At 45.8% G+C, this 27,399-nt stretch overlaps 1 protein-coding gene across 1 annotated transcript in view; it reads left to right on the top strand.

Moving 5' to 3' along the window:
• Positions 1 to 16,750: 16,750 nt before the first annotated feature.
• Positions 16,751 to 27,399, top strand: part of DPYSL3 (dihydropyrimidinase like 3) — a gene marked incomplete at its 5' end in the record, with an annotated part of 36,194 nt that continues 25,545 nt past the window's right edge. Inside the window, one exon of the mRNA XM_084295196.1 lies at positions 16,751 to 17,065. Within this exon, the coding sequence (XP_084151322.1) occupies positions 16,751 to 17,065 (315 nt within the window). The remainder of the gene's footprint in view (positions 17,066 to 27,399) is intronic.

Below are 27,399 nucleotides of genomic sequence, written 5' to 3'. Positions count from 1 at the left end.
CAGAAAACAGCTTCAGTATAGACAAAACTAGAGGGCCTATCTAGAATGATCAGTGCTTTAAGTTCAGAGTCATAACTGAGATGCAGTCATTCACCCTGCTTCCCTTCATATCCATTCATGAAAACTCATTTGCTTACTTCTGTAGGATAACACAACAATCCACCTAGTAAAGTTCAGAAATTAACAGCTCCATAGTCGTCACTAAACTGAACACCAGCCCTAGCCTGTACTGCATCCTAATGCTATTGGTCCCAAATTCCTCAACTGCATCAGACACAGGAAAAACACCAGTCAAACATGGGCCCTCATCTATATTCAAGCCCTAACAGAGCCTAGCAGAAGCAAGAAATTCAAGCTCTTCAACTTTATACTCCAGTATACTGTCTATACTCATGCCTTGGGGACATTTGCTACCCACAGAAGTAAAAGCAAAGCAATTGCAGAGATTAATAACAAAAAACTGGGATCTGGTGAGTTGCTGTCATCAAATTAGGCTTTCAGTGCCTCCAGTCAAAAATGCTGACTTTAGCAATAAGCCTGACTTAATTATCCATACTGGCTCTAGACTGGTGGGAAGCTAATCACTCCTGTGCACACTAGGCCATGTGCCACCTATCAGCCATCTGCAGCAAACCCCATGTTCCCAGGTTCCTGGACAGCTAAACCCTACCTGTAGTGCATCTCGGAGGTTACCAGCTCCCCAGCTCACAAAAAATGACTGCCAGGCCAGCTTCCAGCTGGCTGTGGACACCACACTTGAATACCTTTGGGAATTCCTGCCCCTCCTTCATGGATGGCCCTCCCACATGGCAGCCCAGCTCTCGTGGCACCTGCTGTGCCATGCCAATGGGTCAGTGCCAGGTCCCCTGCTGGAATAAGCCCAGAAAACCTCATCTGTAACAGCACTGGCAGTAGCTTCCAGCATGTGGAAGCTCTGTGGGGAGTAGGCTCATCTGAGCTCTGCCCTGGCAAGGCGAGGCACAGCAAAGACTGCTCTGGGGGATTTAAAATTCAGTGACGGAAAGAATCATGGAATCATAGAGTATCTGACTAGGAAGGGAACCAGAAGAATCATCGAGTCCAAGTCCTGGGTCCCCAAAGGAACACCAAAAATAAAAAATAAAAATCAGACCATGTGTCAGAGAGCATTGTCCAAACGCTTCTTGAACTCTGTCAGGCTTGGTGCTGTGACTATTTCCCTGGGGTGGGGAGCCTGTTCCAGTGCCCAACAACCCTGTTGGTGAAAAGCCTTTTCGTGTTATCCAGCTTGAATCTCCTGTCACAGCTTCAAGCCGTTCTCCCAGGTCCTACTGCTGGTTATGAGAGAGGAGAGATCAGTGCCTGCCTCTCCACTCCCCCTTGTGAGGGATTCGTAGACCATGATGAGGCCTCCCCTCAACCTCCTCTTCTCCAGGCTGAACAATCCAAATGACTTCAGCCATTCCTCGTACGTCTCCCCTCTAGCCCCTTCACCATTTTAGTTGTGCTCCTTTGGACACTCTGACAGTTTTATATCTTTATTATACAGAAAGCATCTGTGCAGTGCATAAGGCTGCAGAACTAGGCAGTGTAGGTATTAAGTTTTCTAGATTGGAGCTCAGGAGAATTAATTTTGCCCAAGTCTCAGTTTTAGTGCCAAAAGAAATGCCCACACAATAGCATAATGTACCCCAAACTAAAAATGGGCTTGGAAAGCCAAGCAGGATATGCCAGTGCTGTGTGGATGTGCCTGCTGTACTCCAGTCTGTATTCTCTACTGCCTTTCTGCTTTCTGCTTTCTATAGGGCAGAGCTATTTTAGCAATAGCTGTTCTGGGGTTAGTTCAGCTACACCTGGACTGAAAGGTTTCCATTGGGTATGGCCATCAAAATGGAAACTTTTTGGAGTGTGGACTGGCCTCTCTCTAGTAGACTTACACTGTCAGTGGGCAGAAACCCCAAAGTGAATTATGATGTCTGGTTGTTGCTTGAATGCAATAATGCATTTAAAAACAATAATATTAACAACAATTAGAATAATAATTGTTGTTTTAGAGCCAAAATAACTCTGAATTGGAAAGAAAATGAACCATTTTCAAAATAGGGAAGAGATGGTTTTCACAAGTAGAATTCACTTTTGGTTTATTAGGAAAACTATGAATAGTCTAACATTTGGTTTAGATTTAAAACATGCTATGACTAGAGGAATTATGAAATTGTAATTTTGTTGCTTACATTAATGCAGATCTCATCCTGACTGATAATACAGGGAGTTATCATCTGTCCACTGTAAGGAGGTACACATTGTCCCCTCACTACAGATAGCAGAATGATTTATAAATATCAGTTCAACTGAAAAACACTACTGTGTTTCATATAGGTGGGTTTTGTACAGGTGACCATCTATCTGTATTGTTCAATAAGTCCATGAGCATCTTCACCAAATAATCCTTTCCTAAAAAGAAAAGAAAGAGAAAGCCAAAAGAAAGTTCAAATTTCAAACTATGTGACTGTTTTGTCATACTTTACAGTTCACAAATGAAAATTCACATAATTATCAATTCTAAAATCAGGAAATGTTTAGGCAAAAGTCTGGGGTGATTCAGGTTTATAATCACTGTATTAATACACATCTTAATATTAATGAATTAATAAATGATATCCTCCTCTCTGCTGAAGGAAAGTAAATACAAAAGAACACGGTGAACTAAGATGCATATTTAAGTTTTAATATAAATATATTTCAGCATTTGCTTGGCTATATGAAATGGGAATTTGAGGTCCAGTAACCTTCTGAAGTGAAAGCCAGCAATCATGAGATCTACAAGAGTACACTACTCAAGGTGGACATGGCCCTATACCACCAAATAAATGCGTGAAGATTATTGCATGCTGAAGCTACCAAGGAATTATTGTGGCAGGCTGGGTTAAAAGCTGAGACTTTGTAAGTGAATCTCATTGTGCTCATAAGGTGGTTTTTGCTCTGTGAATAAAAGACATCCAGAGCTCTCATGCCAAGCCTAAACTAAAAAATCACGCAAATATGCACAATTATTAGATTTTGATCCTCAGAGGACTCGGGGAGAATGAATATTTATGAAACAAGGTGACTTGCGGAAGGAATCTGGGTATTTTTAAAAAGGCTTAGCTTCATCTGGTTTCCTTTAGACGCATAAAGCAGATTTGCTGAGTTACTGCATTCTTGTTTGATGTCTTACATGAAATCATATTATTAAGTCCAGAGACACAGCTGACTCTTCACACCATCCTGTTTAGCATTTCACCATTGCCACAGCAACTGCCACAAACAGCATGCTAACCCTGAGTGGCAGCATGTCCCAGTGCTTGCCACTCTGGTCAGGAGAGCAGAGCCACAAGCACAGTCTGAGGCGCTGCCCCCCTGGTGATGGCCAGGGTGAATTTTGGGGGGAGGTGGCAAGTGGTGGCAAAGAGTGGGGAGAGTGAGGGAAACCTTCAGCATAAACTCAAGCAGAACGTAACTGTACCAGCATGAGTGCTTACCAACAGGCAGACGCTGGAGTATTTCCCAGGACAATAATATTACCTGGTGATCAACCTCCCCTCAGGCCCTGAACATCTAATGTCAACTGAATATTTTGATGTTATTGGTTTTCAGGAAGCACACAGAACAAATTATTATCAAGATGGTATTTCAATTTTGCTTAAACCAGAAGTAACGGCTTAAATGAGTGTTGTTACCCCTGATTTGCAGGGATATAACAGAAAGCAGCCTAGCTTAGGAGTCCAGAGAAAGCAGGCAGAAAGCAAAAAGGTGACGTATTCCTGCCTGACCCTGACAGTGGTGAAGCCAGGAATGAAGGCCCAGGTTGGAGGGGCCCGTGTCTATCAGTATCAGTTTTGTATTTGAGTGCAAAAAATGTGATAGGAAATCTGTGATTTTACAAATTAATACCAATAATGGTACAGGAAAAATATACTCACCTCCTGTACCCATTTTGAAATACAACCATGAATGCGAAAGAAATCTTGAGCTGATCTGATTTAAAAACAAACAAACAAACAAAACCCTCACACTTTTTGATGAAAAATACAGCAGAAATGTGAAGACTGACTGCAAAAACTGTGAGAGGCAAAACTCTCCCATTCTCAGCTTTAGAAATTGTAAGATGTTGACTGAAATGCTGGAAATCTGACATTAGTTTGCAAACTGAAAAAGTCACTAAAATTGTGACTGGAATTGGTTTCCTAGCAATTTTCTAGATATGTATCTCAATATGTATCGTAAAGAAGTGTGACATAGTATTAGAAGTAGCTAAAGAAAAGCCCTCTCTATTCAGAAGAGACAAAAACATCGATTAATGTGAGCAGTCTCACCATTGAATGGGACAGACCATGCTTTATGTCAAGGACACATAAAGCTCTCTCTGCTCTCTGATTTTGCCCCTCTAAGTACATTAGCTATGGTTTGCTATACAGATGACACTTGGGTCATCCAGCAATAGAGGGAGGGAGTTCATGACCACCATTAGACACCAGTCTCCTTCCTGCAGTCAGCCAGCCACACAGTGGTGATCTAAGTGCTCCAGAATGCCTTCAAACTGCACATGAGCAGACTGGTACCCACCCACAAAAGACATCTGTTCCAGAGAAAGTCCTCTTATGTGGAGAACTTGCAGTGCTTTGCATGAACCAGTGCAGCTCTGAAATGTTTCAATTAAAATATCCAGCATCTACTCCCAAACACAGAACTGGCTGAGGCCTTCTGTCATCACTTCTTGGAGGGGAAGATGCTTCTCTCCATCGCTAAAAAGGCAGCAGAAACTCTTGGTGTGCTTTATTGCTGCAATCTTTATTCAGGCTCTACTGAAACTGTGCTCACATGTTAGTGTCTCTTTGGCTGAGCTACATGTCTGCTCCTTAGTGGTTGCTAACTCCCAGATGCTTTAGAGGCTCAGGTCTTTTGCAGACTATTTCCTGTATGAACAAACTGGAGTATAAATTCAGCGATAATCATAAAGTAGTGACTCATTAATTCCTATATTCTTATAATAACTCTAATTAGGTTATGTGCATTGAAAGATTTGAATGAGTAAGCTTCTGGAATTTAAAGTCTCTTGCTTGTACATTCTTTGTATGTTTTCAACTATCCTAGAAGTTCAGTAATGTTAACCTGACTGAAAGCATACATTATAAAACAAGATTATTAATCTGCTTTTCAAGGTCTGGAGGAAACATAATGAGCTTCACTTCCTGGAGACAGATAAGGGAATTCTGAAAGTAGGGCCTTTCCCTCTCAGTGGGGAATTCACTGCCCTTCCAGAAAATTAGCTGGCAATAGACAACATTTTTCAACAGCAGCTTCCAAGTTAGAGATCTGAACTTATGTCCAGGCATGAATAAAATACAACTAGATTTTTTTTTTTCAAGATTAATGGAGAGCATACACTGCAAAAGGAGAAGGGAAGTTGGCAGATTTGGAAATACTCAGCACACAGGAAAATCAGTCCATTTTCATTAGGTACCTAAAAAAAGATTTTTATGAATGAAACCCAGCCAAATCCAACATTCAGACAGGTAGCACTGGCTGCAGTCATCTTGGGTCCTGAATTTGCAAGCTGTGATACTATCTTTAACTTAAAAGCATGGAAACGTTCTTAACTACATAAAGAGCATTAATCCTCAGTCTAAAATGTGTAATGTGTTTTCAGGATGAGAACCCTAGTATCTTGTAATTATCTCTCTCTCTTCATTCTCATGTTATATGGCCTTCTTTGCCACATTCCCAGCAACTGTTCTCAGCTGTGGTATACCTTGATGACTCCTACAATATCCCTGGCAATCCACATCTTCTGTTTCTGCCATAGGGGCCCTCTTGCTAGCAGGGGAAATATGGACCTTTCTGGACCATTCCTCATCATCATGGAAAGTGCTTTGCAAGCCTCAAAGAAAAATGCTGCTGAGCTAGAAACAATTACTGTGCAAGTGTAAGTAAACAAACTGTAGTTTTAAACAAAGGAAGTACAGAAAAATCACACATTCCTAAGCAGGGCTGAAACATACATATTACATGTTTATAGGACAAGCCAGAGAAAAGCAGTGGGTAGCTATTTGAGGTGGAGTTCATGTACTCCTGACCTATTCCAAGTTCCAGAATTGCTGTTCAGAAAGCACTCTCCTACATCTCTTCATCCAGAACCAACACACACTTAAACAACAGTGTTGTTTTTAGACATAGTTTGAAAGTATCTGTATAATGTTTTTCCTGTAACTTCAGAGAATGTGGATTTAATGAAGGAGATAAGAAGCTTCCGGGACATTTTGAACAAGCTCCTAGGAATGACAATATATACCAAGTATTAAAACAAAAAGACAACAAGCCACAATGGTTTGGATTCCTTTGTATATGAAACAGAGAACTTTGAAATTGACTAGTTTGTCCAAGTTTATTCTTAAGCTCCAGGTAAACCAGTCAGTACAGTTCCAATAGCTTAACTGATATGGGCTGTGAAAAGAATTTGAGCATTCCAGCCTGGCAAGAAAGAAAAGCCTCTATTTTTACGTTCTCAACAGAGCACTCAGAAACTTCCAGAGTTCATCATGGTATCTGTTACTTAGGTTCTTATCAGTTAGCTTAGGCATTGAATGAAGAATTTGCATATTTTAATACTGACAGTCACTTAATCTAAACCTGTAAGAACACACCATGGACATTGTTCATAAGCTGTGTGAGTATCTGCACATATTTGCTTGACAAGCTCACATCCTCACTTCCGTGTCAGAACATACACATCAGAAGTAGTGGAAAGGTAAAAGAAAAACACAGTGAAGCAGAAAGACGACCCTGCAAAAGTAACTTGCCATGTTCTTACCCACACTTTCCACTTAGAGCAATCTGTAGTAATGGGAAGATATAGGGAAAATGAAAAGGACTTTAGCTTCTTGGTTTACAGACTCAGAAGAATGGTACATTTGGCAGTAACAGGTATGAAATTCCTAAAATATTTTGTGTTTTGTGGGATGCAGGAAAGCTATGCTGCAGTTAAGGCATTAGCACATCTGGGGTGCAGATTGATTTCAAACTCAGAAGTTCAAGGTTTATCATGAACAGATACAACATTCATATGCTTTTCTAGGGAAATGTCACCTTTTACAATTTTCCATTCCAAGACACTTCACTCTGTTCTGAAAGTGCACAACCACTTGGCATTCATATCTTGCCCATACTTTTGTAAGGGCCCACATCAAAACGCTGCAATTTGGACCCTGTGTTCCAACCTCTCTTTCTTTCTCCCAGCAAGAAAGCATCTGTATCTTTATCTATTCATCTCTCTCTTTGCTCTTTATTTTTCGTATTTAGTAATATTCTGGTGATGACACTCAGCACAATGGTATGCTGTGGTGCACAAGTTACTATTAAGCAGGAATGAGCCTGTGGTGTGGTAAGTCTTTCTGATTCCTTTCACTGCAATATGACTTTGGTATGATACTCACAAGCCATTGGTTTAGAAGTAAAAGCAGATGAGATGAAAGAACCAAGCAGGAAACTAGGAAAATCTTCACACTGAACAAAGGAGGGTGTGAACATGTAATATAAAGACAAAAAATTGATGTTGATTTAGTGTATGTGATACATGGTGATCCTGTGAGCCCACATAATACCCCACCCCATCCAACCTATTCTTCCAAAATTGTTAAGAGATTAGGTAGCAAGATTTTTATTGCCTCAGCCTTTCAGCTGGCAGTTAAACACTGGCAAAGGCTGGAATGGACTATCTTCCTCTGCTGCCTACACTTTGCACTTCTTTCTGCAGAGGAAAGCAATGCCAAACCAGACCCAGAGACATAACAGCATCCTGAAATGAGGATGAAATACCTGGGGCTTCCACTTCCAGCTGCTGACATGGGGTCCCAAATTTAATCCTAGATGTGCAGCCATCCAGGGGCAATTTGATACTTAAGTGCCTATTGTCATCACAGAGAAAGAAAAGAACAATATATTAAGTAGAAAACAGCAAAAGTTATAGCATATTGGGGAATAGTATATTGTCTCCTTTTTGGCCCCTAAAGCAAAAGTTGCTAAAAAACCTTAGTGCTTGAACCTGGGAGCATAACCCTACATGCACATCCTGCTTGTTTTGAGGTTCACTGCAGAGACCTTTTTTACAGACCAGTGGACTAGACCCTTAGCAGCTATGCACGTCACAGTTCAGATGGAAGGATCACCTATTCAGATACAAGGATTTCCCTGGGAAACAGGAATCTACCAGGGGTGGTCTGAAACTGGCACAGTCTGTTCTTCTTCCCCACCCCCTGGGTGCATCGTGGGCCTGACATTGACCTGAATGTGGCAGGATTTACTTTTGACTAAGTCTGCCTTTCTCAGATGACTTTTTCCAGGTACATTCAATGCAGCTGAGTTTGGGTTCTGGCATTCTGACGGAGTCTTAGGTTTCACGTGAGTAGCTGAAAGTGAGTTCAGGGAACAACTCATTCCAAGACCACGTGTAAAGAAGTGAAGGGCAAGATGTGTCCTGATGATGGATTTTAGTAATACAGAACTTTTTCTGCCATAAGCTCTGCTTGCTTTTTTTCTCTTGGACATAATTAGCAAGCAACATAGTTGGACATTAACTGTTTTTATCTATTTCACTATCTCTATTGAAGGAATAGCCCACTAGTCCTTAATGGTTGTCAGATAATGTGGCAATAATTTCAAAGGGAAATTATGGGGGACAGTGAATACAGACTGAACACAATTACTAATGTAACTACATAAGATGGAGGTGTGGCTTGCTGGTGCTGAAGCTGCTGAGACTCTTTTCTTTACTGCCATACTATCTTTGTTCTTCGTATGCAGTGGAACTTGCCTTTTTTTTTTTTTTTTTTTTTTTCCCAGCAGATGATGGTATAGTATCAGCTTCAAGAAGGTTCTTAAAGTGCTTTGAGACTGTTAATTTCTTGCCCATCTCTTCTTAGGGCATCTCAGAGACCTGGTTGATATGCCTGACTGATGGAGTTAGACATCTTTTGTTTGCCAACACTATGACAAAAAAAAAAGCAATTTTTTTTTAAGCTCTGTTATAAACCGTAGCAAGCCTGAGTCTGATTTCTGCACAAACGTATCTCCAATGATGTATGTTCCAGTTTATCCAGCTTTACACCAGGTGTGTTAAGATAAGAATTTGATAAAACCAACTCTTCTAGCTAAGATGAACACAGCAAGATGAAACTATCATAATTCTGGATACTTTTGACAGGAAGCAGTACTAAGTAGAAATGGAAGTAAAATGTGGATGGATAAATTTTAGCACAAATGACCTTTGTAAGTCAGTCCCAAAGAGAAATGTCAGTATCCCCTTTCATCTTGACTCCACCACAAAGACAACAGACAAGTGCCTCATGTGGGTCTTGTCAGCAACCCTTTATGCAAAAGTGGTGTGAGAGGAATGGAGCCACAGACGGATCAGATTAGACCTGGCACTTCTTTGCTGCATGTGGCAGATTGCAAGAACAGCTACCTCTGCAAGGCAGACAGCATGTCTATTAGACAACTCAGACCACTGGCAAAGTGCCTGTGAACAAAGACAGCTATCTCAGACACTTCTGTCATGCTACTCTGACCTGACTGTGCCTACCAGATGCATAATGAAGGCATGAGTGCTCTGTTGCAAGCCATTACCCCTCTGCAGCAGGAGGCCTCAGAACCATAATCCCATCATATCTTTGCTTCTTTGCTGTCTAAACAGTGCAAGCATGTAATACACTGGAGTGGAAAACCAAACCACAGAACAGTATGTGATTGTCTAATCACATCTTAGAAACAAAACCTGCTTAGAGTCCCTAGTATTTATCTTTCCCATATCCCTTTATGGGTATAAGCAGAGTCTTATGTGAAGTTGCAGTGAAAAGTGCAGTTTCACTGGATGGAAAGCACTTTAGAATTAGGGTTCTGTTGCCCTGCCAACCAAGTGGTAAAGGGCAGAGGCAGAGGAGATGATCAGCACACTTGCTCACACAGTGCCCAACAACTGTCTTACAACGAACAGCTCCTCTTGTTGGTTATCATGAGAGGTGAACGCCAAGTTCAGCAGTGCTGTCTGTTACATGGGTTACCAAACACACGAATCAACCAGTGCGTGGACAGCCCACATGTCCCACTGCAGTGTCGCTGTGAGCTGCATGCCAAGGGTGGGGAGCAGCAGGTGTGCAAGAGCTGTGTGCCCAGGAGAAGAAGATTCCCACAAGGTTTTTCTGCATTGCTGTCACTGATTGCTGTCTGTGCTGGAGGCTCTTATTGGACTCCTAGAACTCTGCAACTGTTAGATGAAATGTGCTAATTAAATGAATGCAAATTATTTTCACGACGTATTTTGGCTGTTACTGACCTGGTTAGAAACACATAAGTATATTAAAACTGAAAGCAACTGTAGATTATTGTTCATCCACAGAGCTGTCTGCTTACCTGAAAAAAACACGTGCTTTAGAAAGCTTTAAAGCACATTCAGCTGATTAGAAGGTGACATGTCTGGGGTGTAAGTACCTAACATGGATCTTTGCATTTGGGCTCTTTTTCTTTTTCACTTCATGCATAAAATTTCCAGAGACACTGTTTTAGTTTAAATAAAATCTACAAAACTTTTTTTTTTTTCATTGGGACACCCCTCTCCTGCAGTGTCTTCCTTCAACTGAGACTTCAGCCAGGACTTAGGTTCATTCTCAGGCCAACAAGGATAAATTTCTGTTATGATTACTCTCCCTGCTTCTGCTTGCAAGTAGATGGAAGACAAACCTTTACTGGTTAGTACATGGTTCCCTGGTGTGGTTTGGAAAGAAACAGTAATAATTTCAGACTTTCTCTGGACTAGCAGCATTCTGACCTTTGTAGTTTTGTCCTTGTTCAGCATGTGTCACCTCAGTACCTCTGCAGCTAATTTGCAGGACCTGAATCTCATTTTTCATTTATCACACATTTTGCACCACTGAGGGAAAAAGAGGCTTATAACCCAAGCGGTGGTGAGCAGAGACTATGAAGGGAATACAGAAAGATACAAAAGCAGCTGTTATCAACCCTTCCAAACATGCTAGAGCCCCGACAGGAGACGAGCATCTGTGTGGGAGAGCTGGAGGCAGAAGTGGAATTTCCAGCCTCTCAGAAAACAGCAACAGTGATCTGTCCATAGAAATGGTTATCCATATGTTGCACCACAAGCAGTTTCAATGCCTCCCATGTGAGGCTATGGGTTTGTGAGCCCACTGTGATGTCTGAGGTGATACAACAAGCAACGCAAGCAAGTTCACCCTGTAAGGCTACAGCGGTGCTGAAAATCCCAGAAACCAAATGGATTGCTATCTGAGCAGACAGGGGTTTTGCCTCAGGGTTCAGATGAATCTTTTGTGAGCCTGACACCCCAATCCTGAGCTTTCAGCACCCAGTCTACCTTGCCACCTCCCACACAGAGTATGTGACAGTGACGTTCCTGTTGCCGCAAGGGTCCTTGCACGGCCAAGCCAGGCTGCCTGACATGTCCCCATCTACCCAGCAGCATGAATGCCTCTGGCCATGCAGGAGGGTAAAGGCTTGCCAGCACCCTCATTCTGCGCCTCAGAGGACTGAATCCTGCCTGTTGGTCACACTGGAACAAGCTACCTGGTAAGACTGCCTTCTGCAAGTGCTCTACATCACTGGTTAGTCACGTTTCCAGTTACCGTTTATTCCAGTAAATTCTTGACTCATCGGGGAAAGAGCAGAGGCTGAAAGCAGTGCTAGATCCAACTCTTGTTCTCCTTAGCCAGTAAAGCTTGGCTCAGCTATTGCTAATGCCTCACCTACGGCTAACACTGAGCCAGGACTGCTACTAGACAGCCAGCAGCAGGCTCAACTCTCTTGGCACAATAAGGCCCATGAAAACAAGTCAGCACAGTTTAGCTTTCCACATCATTAGATAACAACCCTTTCCCAGCCTAGTTATTTTTCATCTGTATTAGTGAAAATTAACAAGTAGTTGAGCCCACAGCAAGCACAGTTCTTTTAATGCCTGCAAGGCATTAGTCACTCCAGTTTACTGAGTATGTTTTTCCTCCAAAGTTGATGGCAGATGGACTTTATGGATGGACTGAAATCCAAGCAGACTGGGGGTTCTTTCAGCCACAGCCTGTTTCCTGCAGTATTTATACAGTTAAGATGCTTATGTCCTGGGCTGGTGGAAGGGCTGCTGACATACAATGCTAGAAAGTACTAGAAGTCATCTAATTAGTGCAAAGTCAGCTTGTCTCCTGTGAGCATATCTGGACCCTCTCTGGTGCTCAGATGCCCAAGGAACAGATCAGCAACATTGAGGCTGCCCGTGCACATCTGCACAGCAAGCCTGTTGCTTCTCTTACACACATCTGCTAATGGCTTTCCATATCAGTGGAAAGTATCACTATTTTGCATGGTTATGCAAAAGAGAGGCCTTCAGCATTAATAGATGCCTGTAAGAATGACCTGATAAAGAACTCCAGATATTTGCCATGATCCTGAAATTATCCACTGCTTGATAAAATCTAGCTGTGGTATTTAGCACTGCAATTCTGCTTCAATAGCAGTCTAAATCAAAAGCAAGGCCAATGATCTTCACCTTGGTAGTGAGAAACAAGGTGCGCGATCTTAACCCCCTGGGGGTATTGAGCAGTTCCCAGTGGCACAGGCAATGTTACGTGAGCAAGAAGCCACAAGTTGGGATATTCCTCACTTCTTTTAAGTTTCTTTCTGTTTTTACTATAGACAGAATCATGTTCTGTAGTGCGTCTGGGAAATTGGAACCAACACAGAAGTTTGCCAACAGAGGGTGCAGAGTTTATCCGATTAAGAAACTGCCTGCCAGCCTGACAAACTGACGATGAATCAGCAAAATCACCAGAAAATACTCAGCAAAGAGTAACTGTGTCTTGGCAGTGGTAGGCAAGATGACCTAATATGGCTTCTCTGTTAATACCTTGGCTGTTTGCTCACTGATTCAGTGGGCAATTTAAATTCCTCTCCAAACATTTAAAAGATGACACTCACTAAGTGGCCAGCCTCATTGGGAAAATGCCTGTGAAAGTTGCATCGCATGCTGTGCCTCTTGCTGGTTGCTCAGCAGATTGGGCAGTCATCACTGGAGCCCATGATTCCCCGGCACAGATACTAACAGGAAACCCAGCTGGTGCTCTGGCAGCAGATGAGAGGAGCAACAAAGGAAACCAACAAAGGTTCTGAGTGTACAGAATGAGAAAATGCCCACCCCAGACAGGGTGATTATGTCCCATTACATTATCTAATCCTTTTGCAGAAAGGGATTTGCCTAAAGAACGTTTCTAAGAAGGCTCTACCAGTCCCCCATTCATAACTAGTACAGTTCACCCTGTGACACGACTGATTTCCATTTCTGAGTGCTGCTTAATAAAAACAGCTCTTACTCAGATAGAAAGACACAGTCTAGTCGGACATAAATTAGAAACTTGACATCACAAAATGTAATTTCCCTTAAAATAAACTCTGTTTGCTAAATCAGAATACTAACCTATTTGTTTTCTTCTGAGATATGACCAGCAATGCCTATCTGACAGGCTCAGTCGGACTGCTAACATGAGGGACAGGTACTCGTTCTGTGGTCAAGAAATTAATGCAGTCATTAAGCCAGGGAGATACTCTGTGGGGCTGATGCATCAGTTCTAGTAGGTCCCCATGCACGTGAGTTCAAATGCCTGCCATCTCCATCCTCCTCGGGCTCAGTCCGGGAAGGCAGCCTTGTCGTGGAATCACCTCCCTGATCTGTATCTCCCATCCACTTTGCACAGACAAGAGGAGATCAGATTTCCCAGCAGGATTTGAAGACACACCACTCATGACTGCTTGAATGAAAAACATTTTTGTCAGCGTATAAACATGTGATTTAAAGAAAAGAAATCATGCTTAATTACAGGGAACAGATGTTTTGTCATTGTATAATTAAGCCTCAAATCTGATCTGAAAACATACAAATACAGAAATATAAATAATGCATTCTAATGGGCTCATATGCAAGGCTATTGCACTGAACACATACTGAACCCAAACCTCAGTTTTCATAGTAATCTTGAACAAAAGGCCTTAAAACACCTGACAAAAAAGAATCTAAAAATTCACTTAAAAGTGAATGGCAATTTGATCTAAAAAAGTGCCATAGACAGAAAATTAAACCCAAGAATTGCCTCTTTTACAGTCAGTAATTTCCATTAAAGGTCAGATTTTAAAGCCTCCACTTCTAAGAACAGCCCCCATACTTCTTCACCAGTGCAAATAACTTCAATGCACCATTTATGCAGCAAAGCACTAGGAAAGATAAACACAAGGACCAGGATTTAAATAAATACTGCTATTAAAGTACAATGCTGAAACTTTTGCACATTTGTAGAACCAGACAAAGGCCAGGCCCTGTTCCAAGGAATTTTAATTCCCCATAAAGCTACATAACCATATGGAGAGGCCCCAGCCAAAACAAGGGGTTCACAATACCTTCCTCAGGGTCAGTGCACAAAGCAATCAGGCAGCCTGTGGCTGAGGAACACATGTTTTGTGCTGTAAAAGGGTTATTCCTCAGGATCTGTTACTTGGCAATGAGAGGACAGGGGTCTGCTTGGTGCCTGAAGTGTGCTCTCCACTGGCTCTGGAAGAAGATGTCTTGAATTCTGCCTTGATGAGGCAGAAATTGGCTAACAGTTATCACCTTATGCTCAGAGGACCCAGCTTGCAGCAGGAAGAGGACAAATTCATTCATTCCTCACTTAGGAAGAGACCTGGTGGGCAGCTATTTTGTGTGCAGCACTGGCTATCTCCCTGGTAAGTGTCTGAGAGAGTGTTTGCCCAGAGAGCCTATTCTATAGTAGAGGAAACTATGAAGCAAACTCATTCTGGTTATCTGAAGGGAAGCTTCCTTCCTTAGCTGCCAAGCACCGCTGCTGCACCTGGACGTGGTAGCAGCATGGAGCTTTTCTCTGGCCTTGGTGGGTGAGCACAGGGCTCTGGCCAGGATCAAAGTCCTGAGGGTAAATTTCATTGAGTTGCAAACCTGGAGCTGTTGCATGTTAAAGTTCTATAATATCACAAGAACAATGAAGTTTAACCCTCTCTGATGTTACTTTAGGGTGATTAAGAGTAGATACTGACTAGTAGTCTGCTGTGGAAGACGTACAATTCTGATAAAGTAACTCAGCCAAGGTTACTGACACACTGTTTATATTAGTGTTTATATTTAGTGCATCCTCTTTTCTCCTAACCCTTCAGACCTGAATAATTAGTCAAAAATTTGAGGTGTTGTAGATTGTTCCACTTAGGTGGAGAAAAAAGGGACAGAGTCAATTACATTGGTACATATCCAGTAACAAAAGCAGACTGCTTCACAGAGTGCAAAAGGAAGGAAACAATCCCAAACCATTTCCTCCCACATAACTTTAAGCCTCTGTCAGACAGTGCCCACAAACTCCCTCTCCAGACATAATCACAGGGTCATTGTTTTCCATGATAGGTCAGGCTCCCTGGAAATTTTTCCAGAAGTGAGAACCACCAGTCCTTGGAGGACTGACAGAGACAATGGCACTGCTTTGCTTTCATAAAAAAAGGCTGGAAAAAAAAAACATAATTGACACCATCTCATAACACAAACATGGGGTGTGAGAAATTACTTGGCAGGATGTTGAGCCCAGGTACAATGGACAAATGTTCTGTGTAAAGAAATAAGTACTTGGAAAAGGAATTTAAAGTCAAAACTCTAGTTTTGCTGCTGTGTGATGGATTTCACAGGCTGCTACTCTGTTAAACACCGATTAGCATATTTAAGACTCAGCCCTGGCTCCTGTCTTTCAGGCATCCTATACCTTTGAAATTAAGTTATAATGGAGTTCTCAAAGCTTAAATTAGCTAACACGCAGCTTACATGCTGATTATGTTCGCATGACAGCATGCATGCACATGTGTGAACAGTTACATCCTCTGTCAGTTTGTGCATTTCATATTTCTTGCGTGTATCTGTAACGTGACTGACAATGTGCCTGTGCTGTGGCTGTGGCCCCGAGTGGAATGACACACTGCCTTGTGCGTATGAAAGCCAGGTTGCAGGCAGCTCCCAATTATCTGTAAAGCCAAAACCTCCTGAGCGTGCCTATTCTGCTGCGGGTGCACTTCTGCACATGCCAATTTGCTGAGAGCAAGCCCCAGCGAACCGTGCTAGCAGAACCAGCAGCGCGATGGTTCTGTGCCTGCCCAGATGTGAGTCCCAGCTCTGTCCCTGCGCAGAGGCTGGAGGTGCGGCCGGGCATATCTCAGCGCTGCAGCCCCGGGGGGTGGCTGCCGCACCACCGCTGCTCTTGAGCGCCCGGACCCGTCCCGGGGCAGCGGCCAGAAGCGGGGGTCGGGACGAGCCGCTCAGGGTCCGCGGCCGCACGTGCCCCGCTGTCACCTGCCGCGCCACCGCCGCCCGCTCAGCGCCTGGCTCCCGGCGAGCCCCCTCCAGGCGGAGCCGTGCCGGGGCCACCAGCGCCGCTCCCGCGGCTCCCGACGGCCCCGCTCCGCGCCGCTCCCCGCGGCCGGCGCCGCTCCGAGCAGCGGAGCGCGAAAGGAAGGGAGCCGCCGGTGACCGGGCCCGCCGAGCCGCCCCCAGCGCCTGCCCCTCGGGCCGCCCCGCTCCCCGCCCCGCGCCCCTCTCCGCGCCGCGCGGGGCCGCCCCGCCGAGGAGCCCCCGCCCAGCGGCCCCGGCCCCGGCCCCGGCCCCTTCCCGGCGGCGCGGCGGGCGGGCATGGCGGCGGGCGGGCGGCGCGGCGGCGAGGAGCTGCCGGTGTACCTGGCGCGGCCGGGCGCGGCGGCGGCGCCCCGGCAGAAGCGCGGCGGGCTCTTCTGCAGCGTCGAGGGCGCCTTCGAGAGCAAGACCCTGGACTTCGGCGCGCTGCGCGTCGGGCAGCGCCGCGCCCCGCCGCCCGCCGCCAGCCCCGGCCCCGACCCCGGCCCCGGCGCCGGCCCCGGCCCCGGCGCCGACCCCGGCCCCGACCCCGACGAGGTCCGCGCCGCCTCGGACAAGGAGCGGCTCCAGAACCTGTGCCCCGACGACGACAAGGTGAGGGCCGGGCCCGGCCGGCCGCGGCGGGGGCGCGGGGCGGCGCCGGCGGAGCTCGTCCCGGGGCGGCGGGGCTGGGCTCGGCGGCGGAGCGGGGCGCGGGGCGGGCGCGGAGCTGCCGCCGCTCTCCTGCGCGGGGCTGCGCCCGGCGGCTCCGGAGCACAGCGCGGGAGACGCGGGCCCGCGGGGCTCGGCGGCTCCGGGCGGAGCAGGAGGAGGGGGCAGCCGCTGGGCGCCGTCGTGACGAACAGAAACTTGCAGCGAAGTCTGTTGCTTGGAGGAGCTGCAGGCAGCGCGGGCTGCAGCTGCAGCTCAGGATGTGTTTTTTTTTTTTTTTTTTTCCCCTGCTAGTTCTGGTTAACCAGGAGGCTCCACACTGTCCTCCTGCACTTCCTTAAAGGAGGGAAAGAAGGAAAAAGAAGGCTTTGCTGTCATCTTCCAGTTCGCAGAGCTCCTGCCTGCGATGGGCCATGTCAGCGATTTTTGGAAATAGAATCAAAAGATCCACACCCCATTACCAAGAATGGTAAAGCTAAGCATTAGAATAGCTGACTCTTTTTACTATGTTTGCTCTTCATAAACCTGAATTGAAGGACATCTTCCCCTTCCTCCCCCAAAGACGGGATTTTGGACTTGTTACTCTTTGGAGTAACCCCTGCCAGATCCTGATCTTCATTGACACAAATCAGAAGTACCGTATCTGAGGCTGGGGACATCATGTTGGTCTGCAACTGACACCAGCGAAGGTGGTGTGCATCAGGCACAAAGTTCCTAAACTCATACCAATCTCAAAGTAATAAATAAATACTCTCCTAGCTCAGCAGCATATATTCTTCAGCCAGAGATTGAGATTGCTTGCTTTTTTTTGTGCTGATCCCATACGCACCCATGTGAGTTTGGCAGGAAGATCATTAAATTAATAACGCTGAAGAAATGCTTCAGTTGGGATTTCGGAGAGTCTGTTACTCATTTACCTATAAGGCACTTGCTGGCCTGTGGGTCAGTGAGTAAATCTGAGGCTAAACTTTTTAGTAAATAGTAAGCATAAGGGCAATGTTTTTCAAGGGTGAACAGGGCAAATAAATAAAGCCCATTTTAAAAAATGGAAGCAAAAATCACTAAACTAAATAGCAACCTTGCAGCTTAGCCTGAAGAAATGATGCGGTGATCTCAGGGTTCTGCGGAAACCTCAGCTTGTATCCAGGGTACAAATTTTGACAAAATGCAAACACTTATGATCTTAAGGACTAAACCCACCAGCTGGAGCCTGGTGGGAGCAGAAGCAATGAAGTGCAATGACTTGGCCTGTTATGGCTTTTGGGAAATACATCAGGCGGTCCTCAAGGTCTGCTGGCTGCTGTAAGAGCTTCTAGCTAGGCAATTGGTTGCTTTGAGGTTTCTTCCTTGCACATTTCTTTACTCTCTGCTTTTTGGTTTCTTATTGGCACAATATTTGGTCCCTGCTGTTGAGCTTTGCTCCTTTTACAGTCCATTTTACTGAAATGGGAAGAAAATTAACACTATTCCTGTCAGCACTGACCTTGTCTGTATGGTTCAAATAGCAGCTGCAGAATTGAACACTGAAGTAACATTAAGCTGCTGTTTGTTGGAAAAGAAAAGGAAACTTGTGACAGCCTGTCTGCAGGCTTTGCTCAGAGCTTCTCTGTATTAGCTGTACCAATAACTTGGAAGTATTGTTCCCTTTTAAGGTCTTGTCTAGACCCTTGTCTCCAGAGTTTTGTAGCTGAGGTTTTCCCTCAACAACTCCTCTCTTCCCAATGTTTTCTACTCCTAGATTTCTTCCTCTGAGGCCTTTTGCCTGATAAGCATCAGCAATCAAACCCTTTTAATCTGCACTTAGTGCCTGAGAAGGTGGGAAGCTTCACATATAAATGCTCGTGACTACATGACCAGAAGGAATCATATGACTTTTTACTACAACTTTCAAGTTCAAGAGTGTCCCAGAGTACAACAGTCCTGATGGGAAACACCCATCTTGCATACTGAGCCACACTATGGCAGGTTAATGTGTCTGTACAACCACAAAGAGTTTGGTTGCATTGAGCTTTTTGCAGATTCAGAGCACACAAAAGCTCCTTTGTCAAGACAAATTGAAATCAAACTTCTTTGAATAATTTGACAGATTAAGAAACAGAGAGAAAGGTTAAGTGACCTACCCTTGGCCAAGTAACTATTTACTAGGAAAGCTGAGAATAAAGGACTTGCCTCTGCAGAAAGCAGCAGATAGAGTTTTATATCCTAGTTTTTCAACGAACAAATTCTTGGAAATATAACATACCAACACACCACTTCTTTTTTAATGGCATTAATTATAATTAAAGCACCACTATCTCTGCAGGAAGATAACTGCAATGTATAACTGCCCTGTGATAATATGTAACGTCATACAACCTGTCAGCATAATACAGGGCCAGCTAGATGTTTTAGCCTCACTTCACTTTATTGCAAAGTGTATTGGAAGGTCAAAAACAGAGCTGTGGATTCAGGCACAGTGAAGTAATATTGCTGCGCTACTGCACGGTGTATGTTTAAGAGCAGTTAGGTGCCTTGCCTTTGCTTCATCAGTGGGAGTCTGAGCTTTGCCAGTTGATTTGGGGGTCATTACCCAGTGACCGCTCTTTCAGGCCAGAGAGTCAGAGGCAGCTGGGGTCGGGGCTGTGGCTGTGGGGGCTGCTTATGCCTGCACAGCTTTCTGGACTTGCAGATTACATCACATATTTTACTATAGTGAAGTCAGAGAGAGTTTTGTGTGGCTCACAGGCAGCACCCTCTGAATTCCTGTGGTGGGGGCATTCACAGGGGGCTGGTAATGTGTAAATACAGCCTGCAGGGCTCCTCTGTGCTCTGCTGGGCATCTGCAGAAGCAGTGTGGCTTTGAGGAGTAGAGGAGCGAGCTTTACAGGCACAGGGTCTCCTCTGTGCTTGGTGCCTAGGAAGACAGTAAAGCAGAATCCTGTGGTAGCCTCCTTAATGGACCTCCTCGGGGCTCAGCTGTACGAGATCCCTGCTCTTCCATCCTTCTGTTCAGTAACACAGGCAAGGAGTGCTTGGCTTGTTATGCTTACCCCAGACTTCTTGTCCCATCCTGCTGCGTGGTTCTGCAGTGAAGTAGTCATTTCCACGGCAACTGGCCGTGGTCCCACAAACAGGGGATTGCAGCTTCAGTGCGGGCTGAGGCTGCGCTGTCAGCCAGGCTGCGAGGGATTGGGCTGGGCTGTAGCTGAAGGCAGTGGGGCGAGGCGCCACGCGCTGAGTGGGCCCTGGGGACCCTCCCACCAGCTATTGGCTTCTTCCCGCAGGTGGCCAGCACCATGCAGGCCCCGTTCCATCCAGTTGTGTGACACCACTCAGATTGTTTGTGCTAAACCTTGGGATGACAGAGGGCTCTGCCTCAAATGGAGAAGGAAGCTTGAGCTAACTCTGTTCTCTCTTATTTTTTCTTTTTCTGACACTCGTAAAATTTGCTATGACTTCAGCATTCAGCTTTTTGTTTCCATTACCAGTAATTTATGGCAGAAACTCCAAGCCAACAGCAGTCTTTTCCTTACTAGTGAACTTAGTGTGATCTAGAAATTGCAGTTGTGCACGTCCTTTTAGCACCATTTAAAATCTTGCATTTATGCAAGTGATCATAAAGCACTTTGATGGCATTGATTCATAGCTTCCATGCCACCCCCTTCAACAGAGAGCTGAGGAAAGGTTTTTGTTATTTCTGGTATTTCTGTAGAATATAGGAACAAACCCAGGCACTGGACTAGTTCAAACAATGCAAATACAAGAGTAAAACCTATATTGTAATTCCTGGGGTTTTATGCTAAATAAGCTCATTTTTATTGAAAAAAAAATCTTGTATATATTTTTTTTTTTAAGAAAGCTGTTGCCTGCAGAACAATAACTGGTCATTTCTTTGGCTGTTAATGACAGGATACAGGTGCTTGCCTGCACTTACACAAAACTACAAAGTTTGTTAAGCTGTCCTGTATGTGGTCAGAGCTTTGCATGGATATAGAGGGATCCTGGCCTATCGGTGTAGAAGGCATTATGTGCTGGGAAAGGAGTTTATTTCTATGTCAGTGATACAGTTTAGCATGCTCTTTACCTTTGCAAACTGATAGCACAAAATAATGTTTAAAATGCAGAGCCAGTATTATTGCCCCCACATTTGACAACCAATAATAGGTTCTAGCTCTGTCACATTTTATGGAGGCAATGGGGAATCACCATGCAGGCCATGAATGTCACAGTAGGCAACATGTTCTAGCAATGGCTCATTCCAGTAGATAAGAGAGATGATGCTTCTTTTAATACTGCATATATGGTCTCCAAGGTCGACAGAAACCATAGCAAGATGTGCACATGCAACATTTCCTGATCCTGCACGAGGAAAAGTCTGTTCTCATGCATAGCCTCCAGAGTAGCTGAGATTGTTCCTCCACTGACCACAGACCAGCAGTGAGCCCGCTTATTGCTCTGGTGGGGATGCCACAGGAAAAACACCTGCAGCAGGAGGTGACATCGGTGATTCAGTAACTTTGCATCTTTCCAGTGAAGTGCTTCTGGATGGTGCCAGCCCGGCATAGTACCAGGGTCTGTGTCCCTGCCCAGCTGCTAGCTGTAGGGTGAGATGCAGAAACGAAGGGCTGATTCCCACATATTTGTGCTTGTGACAGATCCTGAGCCCCTTCTTGGGTGATGGTGACACAAGAATCTGCTCAACTACAGGGGAGGGGACAACGATGCTTTGCCTCTGCCCCATGTGGCTGGGGGCCCTATCACAAGTCCTTCTAAAACATGTCTTCCTGCAGCCTTCTGCAGGACGTCTGCAGGTCTGGGGCTCCAACTAGAAGCTGGAAGAAGCGTGTGGCTTCCTCACACAGCACCTCATTGTAGCAGTGCCAGGGGGTGGTCACGCAGTGTGAGCATCCCAGCTGGTAGCATTTCATCAGTAACCAGATTTTGGGAGCCAAACAAATTCTGGATGAGCCACATGGGTATTTATGGTTGTCATTGCAAAGTTGCATGCAATTGTTTTTGCAATGCACATTTTAGAAAAAAAGTAAAACAATGAAAAAATTATGAAATGTAGCTAAACATTTTGAGATTCACAAAGCAATACTCACTGCTTTCTCATTTGAAGTTTTTTTTGCTGTGTTGGAAATCCCTTCAAGCATGTTGTATGCATGCAGTTGTAAGTGTCAAACACAAGCATCAGTGGGTTTAAATTGAAGTGTTGTGGTTTGACCATAGCAGATTCCTTGGCTCCATCCTGAATTAGCTTTTCCTTTTCTATTTGTCTAAGAAGTCAGTACTTCCAGCAGGTCAGAACAATCTGGGAAGAAGGGTGTTTGGTAAGGTGAGAGTTCCAGAGTACGGGACTGCAAAATGTAGGTGCATGGTGTTGTCTCCCATGTGCCCTGGCAGCCCTGTCCCATGCAATGTGAGGGGGGTGCGGGCAGTGTTGACTGGGCAGGACCAGGCCAGGGGTGAGTTCTGCTCGGGAGGTGTCCTAGCTGCATGAGCTGGGGACAAGGAAACCTGCTCAGGAGTCACAGCTTGCAGAACATGAGGAAGGGGATGGAGAAGAAATGCGGCCTGTGGAAACCTGCAGTAGTTCTTGGGATTTGCAGATGTTGGATATCAAAGCAAAGTTAGTAGTTTTGCAGGTTATTGGAGTATTAAATCTTAAGTGCTTTGCCCAAGGAGTTGGTGCCACTCTTACGTGGTGAAAGAAAAAATGAAAAACAAATCAGAGGAACACAGTCCTTCAGGTTGGTTTAGGAATCATGAGAAAGCCACTGGAATGGTACCAGCTAATGCCTAATTTGACAGAATTTATTGAACCATTAAGTCTGAAGAAAATATCCTGTAGGCAAATATTATTAGTTCATCTCCCCAGATACCAAGACCTCCAGTTGTCATCCTGAACCTGAGCGTGGATGAGAGATTCCTGCAAGAGATGGTACTCTGTGTGAGTTTGCAGACACTGAGCCTTTTGGTTTTTCACCAGATCATCCTGGGACAGTCAGTCCATGCCTTTTCCACTGAATGCAGAAAGCCCAACAGTGTGTGACCTCCTGCCTTGGTTGTTTGTATGGGAGATGGTAGATTCTGTAACTGATGTTGGGTTGTCTTGCCTGTGAGCAGCCAAGCTGGGGGGATGCAACCTCAGGGACTGAAGTGCTGAGGGAGCCCCAAGTGCGTTCTTGTACCACTCTGGCCACCACTAGTGGCAATCTTCATAGCAAGGCTTAAACACTAATGGGTGTCATATCAGAAAGAAACCAAGCAGGAGCTGTGTTTGATTATGTTGTATGTGCTGGTGGCACCGGCTGATTTTCTTTCATACTTTTTTAATGGGTTTGCCATTTTTGTGGTTCTGTAATAATCCAGCTCAGCATAGGAGTGGGATGCAGGCTGCCCAAGGCTGCTGGGCCACCCAGGCCCGCGTTGAAGCTATTGAGGTCCAGGGCCCACGGGTGTTTACCATGGCCTCTCCAGACATGAGCTCCTCCCTGTCCTGCACAGCTCATGCCTGCCCTTTCATTCCTGGCTTCCATTTGGCAGACTGGCCATTGCAAGTGGCATGAAAGCAAGGAGGTTTTGGAATTACAGAATCACAAAATAGAATCACAGAATGATTTGGGTTGGAAGAGACCTTAAAGATAATCTAATTTCAACTACCATGCTAGATCAGGTTACCCAAAGTCCCCTCAACCTTGTCTCGAACACTTCCAGGACTGGGGCAGGAAACAAGCCCCATTTGTGATGGAAACGAACACTGTGGGACCCAGAAAAGTTATTTCCTCTGTGTGGCCTTCTCTGCAGAAGTGGTCTGAGTGAGCGCAAAGCTGGTCACTGACAGTCCACCCTAATCCCGAGGAAAACCATAGTAGAGACCAGCTAGAGCTGCATTTGCTCTGATGCTTAACCTCAGGAGCAAGGTTTCCCTACGTAGACCCCCTCCATTGTTACCTCTGCAAAGAGGTGGAGAAAGTTGATTTTTCTGCAGGGGAGTAGTTTCCATGATGGCCAGAGGAAACAGGAGGAAGAAACAAAAACCAAACATGCCGGCAACTTCCTGGAGACAAGGCTGAGGAGCTGGAAAATATTGCAGTGCCTTGGCTGGCTCTGCTGGGCTGGCTCCTGGTGGTGGGTTGGAGCCAGCAGCACTGTTCTCATCGATCTGCTGGGACCAGCTGAATACCATTTTAGAGCAAGTGGGTTTGGATCCAGCAACGGGTGTTTCCATTCAGCTGAGGGGAGAACAGGGGTGAGGCTGAGCAGAACCCCCAGACCTTCTTTCTGTGGCTCCTCCTTTTGGTAGCAGGGAGCCACCCCTATGGCTCCCTGCTACCAAAACCTTGCCACGTAAACCCACTACATCCTTGCACTGCATGTGAAGGGGAAGACATCACCTCTGTGCCTCTGTGTCACGGGCTTGGTCTGGCTCCTCTGCACTCAGAGGGAGTTGAGTCATTTCAGTGGAAATCCAGATGCTCTTGTGTAGCCAGAGTTCGCCCTGTGGAGAGAGCAAAGCGTGCAGTGGGGCGATATCCCTCCAGGCTCAGCATTAGCGTTTGGCCAGAGATGAGCTTTGGTGTCACCTGTCCGGGGCCCGACAGGAGCCTGGCCACTGTAGCATTGCTGGACAGATCCTGTCCATGCTCAGTGTCAAATAAGCTGTGTCCCATGTCTGCAGCTGTGGGGATGGAGCTGTCAGAGGGCATGGAGCAGTGCAGGTGAAGCCAGGACCGTCCCAGCTGCATTGCACCAGGCATGGGTCAGAGGCTGCAGTGCTGGGGCTGGGGGGTCCCCAAGGGGCTGGCCCTGCTCTCTGGTGACATCCTGTGGAAGGAGCACCCTCGCCAGGCCTAAGCGGACTGGCTCCGGGCATCCTTGCCAGGGATACGAGACCATGCAAGGAGAAAAGCAATTTTTCTGGCTAGGAAGCAAACCTGTATCTGGGCACCCCACATTTTTTCCTGCAGGTGTGGCTGTATGCTCTGCCGCTTCTTATTCTTCATCCTATTGTTGCTTTAATCAGGAACACACTTTCAAGTTTCAAGCACTTGTATCCTCCAGGATCATTTACAAATTCAGTTTTTGCTGCCGCATTTGATTGTGTCTGGCAAATCCAGTGCCACCTTCTTGCTCTTAGGTTTCTGTCCCCTCCCTTTTTCCCTTGTGTTATTTCTGAGATGAGTTTGAGAGCTGCCTCCTCCTCTCTGGGCCCTGGTGGCTCATCCTGTGCAGAGGTGTGGGAAGGGACCAGGGGAGCAGCTTTGGCTGCCAAGTCCCGGGAGGCTGTGGTTGTGTTAATGCTAATACATTAATGTTCATAGTCTGTCGTAAAACCAAGGTGTACACACTGCTCTGCTATGCTCTGTACATTGCTGCTATGTTTCTAAAGGGGGAACTGGAGCAGGCAAGGTGCTGCTAATGCTGGTGGTGGCACTGGGCGGAGTGATGAGGACAGCGTCCCCATCCCACAGCCTGTGAGCTATCCTCTGGGCTGCCAGCCCTTGCCCAGCCTCTCCCTTGCATGGCTCACTGATCTCCCCAGGAGAGGAAGAGCACTTGCTGAGCCACCCAGTTCAGTGTTCTGCAGGATTAGGCTGTAACTGAATTAATTGGCCTTAAAGCAGCAGTCACTCATGTACACATATTAGCATATTCCATTTGACATGTTTGATTTCAACTTCATTTGTTTCTGGCAAAGAGAAGAACTAGCTCACCCTTGCCTTGATGTCTCCTCTGCATGCCTGCCTGCTCAGGGGTGCATGGCTCTGTTGCTGTGATGCAGGGATGGGTCTGTCTCTTGCAGTTTGGGCCTTTGTTCAGCTCTCAGAGGCCTTGCAGCCCTGTTGGGGCTGTGAGAATCCTCGGGGACATTTGTGAAAGCAGCAGTGTCCTGTTTGAGTGAGTGTCAGAGCTGGGGGCTGAAGAAGGCAGACTTGCTCGCGGGGTGGCTGAGCACCTGAAGGATTTAGTGCTCATTTTTCTCAGGGAGTTAGTCATAAAGTGACTGTTTCCAGAGGTTTGTCACTTTTGAAGGCAGCAGTTAGGTCCTACTGTCATTATTTGAAATGTAGTTTTGCCACCATCTAGAATAGAATAGAAATAGAACAGAAATTCAAAGTACTTTTAAAATTATTATTCACTTATTTCCCTTTCTCTTCTCTCTCTCTCTCTTTTTTTTTTTTTTTTTTTTTTTTTTGACTATTTATCTTAAGCCTGGCTGGTTTTTCCAGCTGAAATGTGGTTCGGTAGGTGTTCATTTAACTGGTCTGTGGGGAAGTTGCTCACCGTTGGTGGGAATGAGCTCTGTCCCTGGGAGCAGCAGCCTGGAGTCCCCTGCCTGCCTGCGGCAGCCTCAGAGCAGTCAGGGCAGGGCGTGCGCTCTGGAGCTCAGTCTTGCTGTGCCTCTGAGCACTGGCTGTCCGAGTGTACTTGGGGGAAGCGAGGCATCTGGTCACTCACCAAGCCTGCAGACTGCCGGGCCTCTCAGCTGCAACTTGGAGCAAAAGCCCTCAGTGAAGGCTGTGTCAGGGTCACCTACCTTCCCTCTGTCTCTGGCCCTGTTTCAGTTCAGCTTGGGTGCAAGTTAGGAGTCCTGTCAAATTGGCTAAACTAAGTAGCATTAGGCCTGTTCCTAATTGCTGCCTGTGAAGAGCGTAGGGTAGTCCACAGACCTCTGGTTGTCCACAGGCTGGGAACTGCTGTTTTAAGAGGGATGTTGTCTCGGTGTTTGCCGTGGGCACACTGGAGTTGCTATGGGCTCTTGATGTTCAAGGGCAGCCCCTTTCAGGGACTTCAGCTTTTCTGGAGCCTCAAGTATGTTCTGTGAAGCAACATGTGTGCCAGGCTCTGGAGCTGGTTCATGAGGGTTTTGTGGATGGCATCACTTGTAGCCTCAGTCCAAAGGAGAAAGAAAAGAACAGTCCTGAAATTACTCTGGCTTCTGCTAATCCTTAATAAGACTGCAGATAAATTCTGGCTTGAACAATTGCTTTACCTAATGTCAGTTTGGACATGTGATTGAAACCATGGTAATCCAGCTGGGGTGGAATGGCAGTAATACCCAGTGCTTTTAACATGACAGTTCCTTGAAAACATCAAGTCCTGACCTGGAAATTTAGTTTGTTTCAGGCCATACATCTGTTATTTTTTCTCCTTGTTTCCACTGCCAAAGCCCCAATGTATATCCTAGCCAGGATAAAACTAAGCAGAGTTGTTCCACTGTGGAAAAACTTGTGTCACGGCCCCCCACCTGCCTTGTACAACATGGAAGCAGTCTCCTGCTGCCTCTTGGC

This window comes from Netta rufina (genome assembly GCF_964035555.1).
Source record: "Netta rufina genome assembly, chromosome: 14".
NCBI lineage: Eukaryota > Metazoa > Chordata > Aves > Anseriformes > Anatidae > Netta > Netta rufina.
This window is presented reverse-complemented; position numbering and strand designations above follow the sequence as displayed.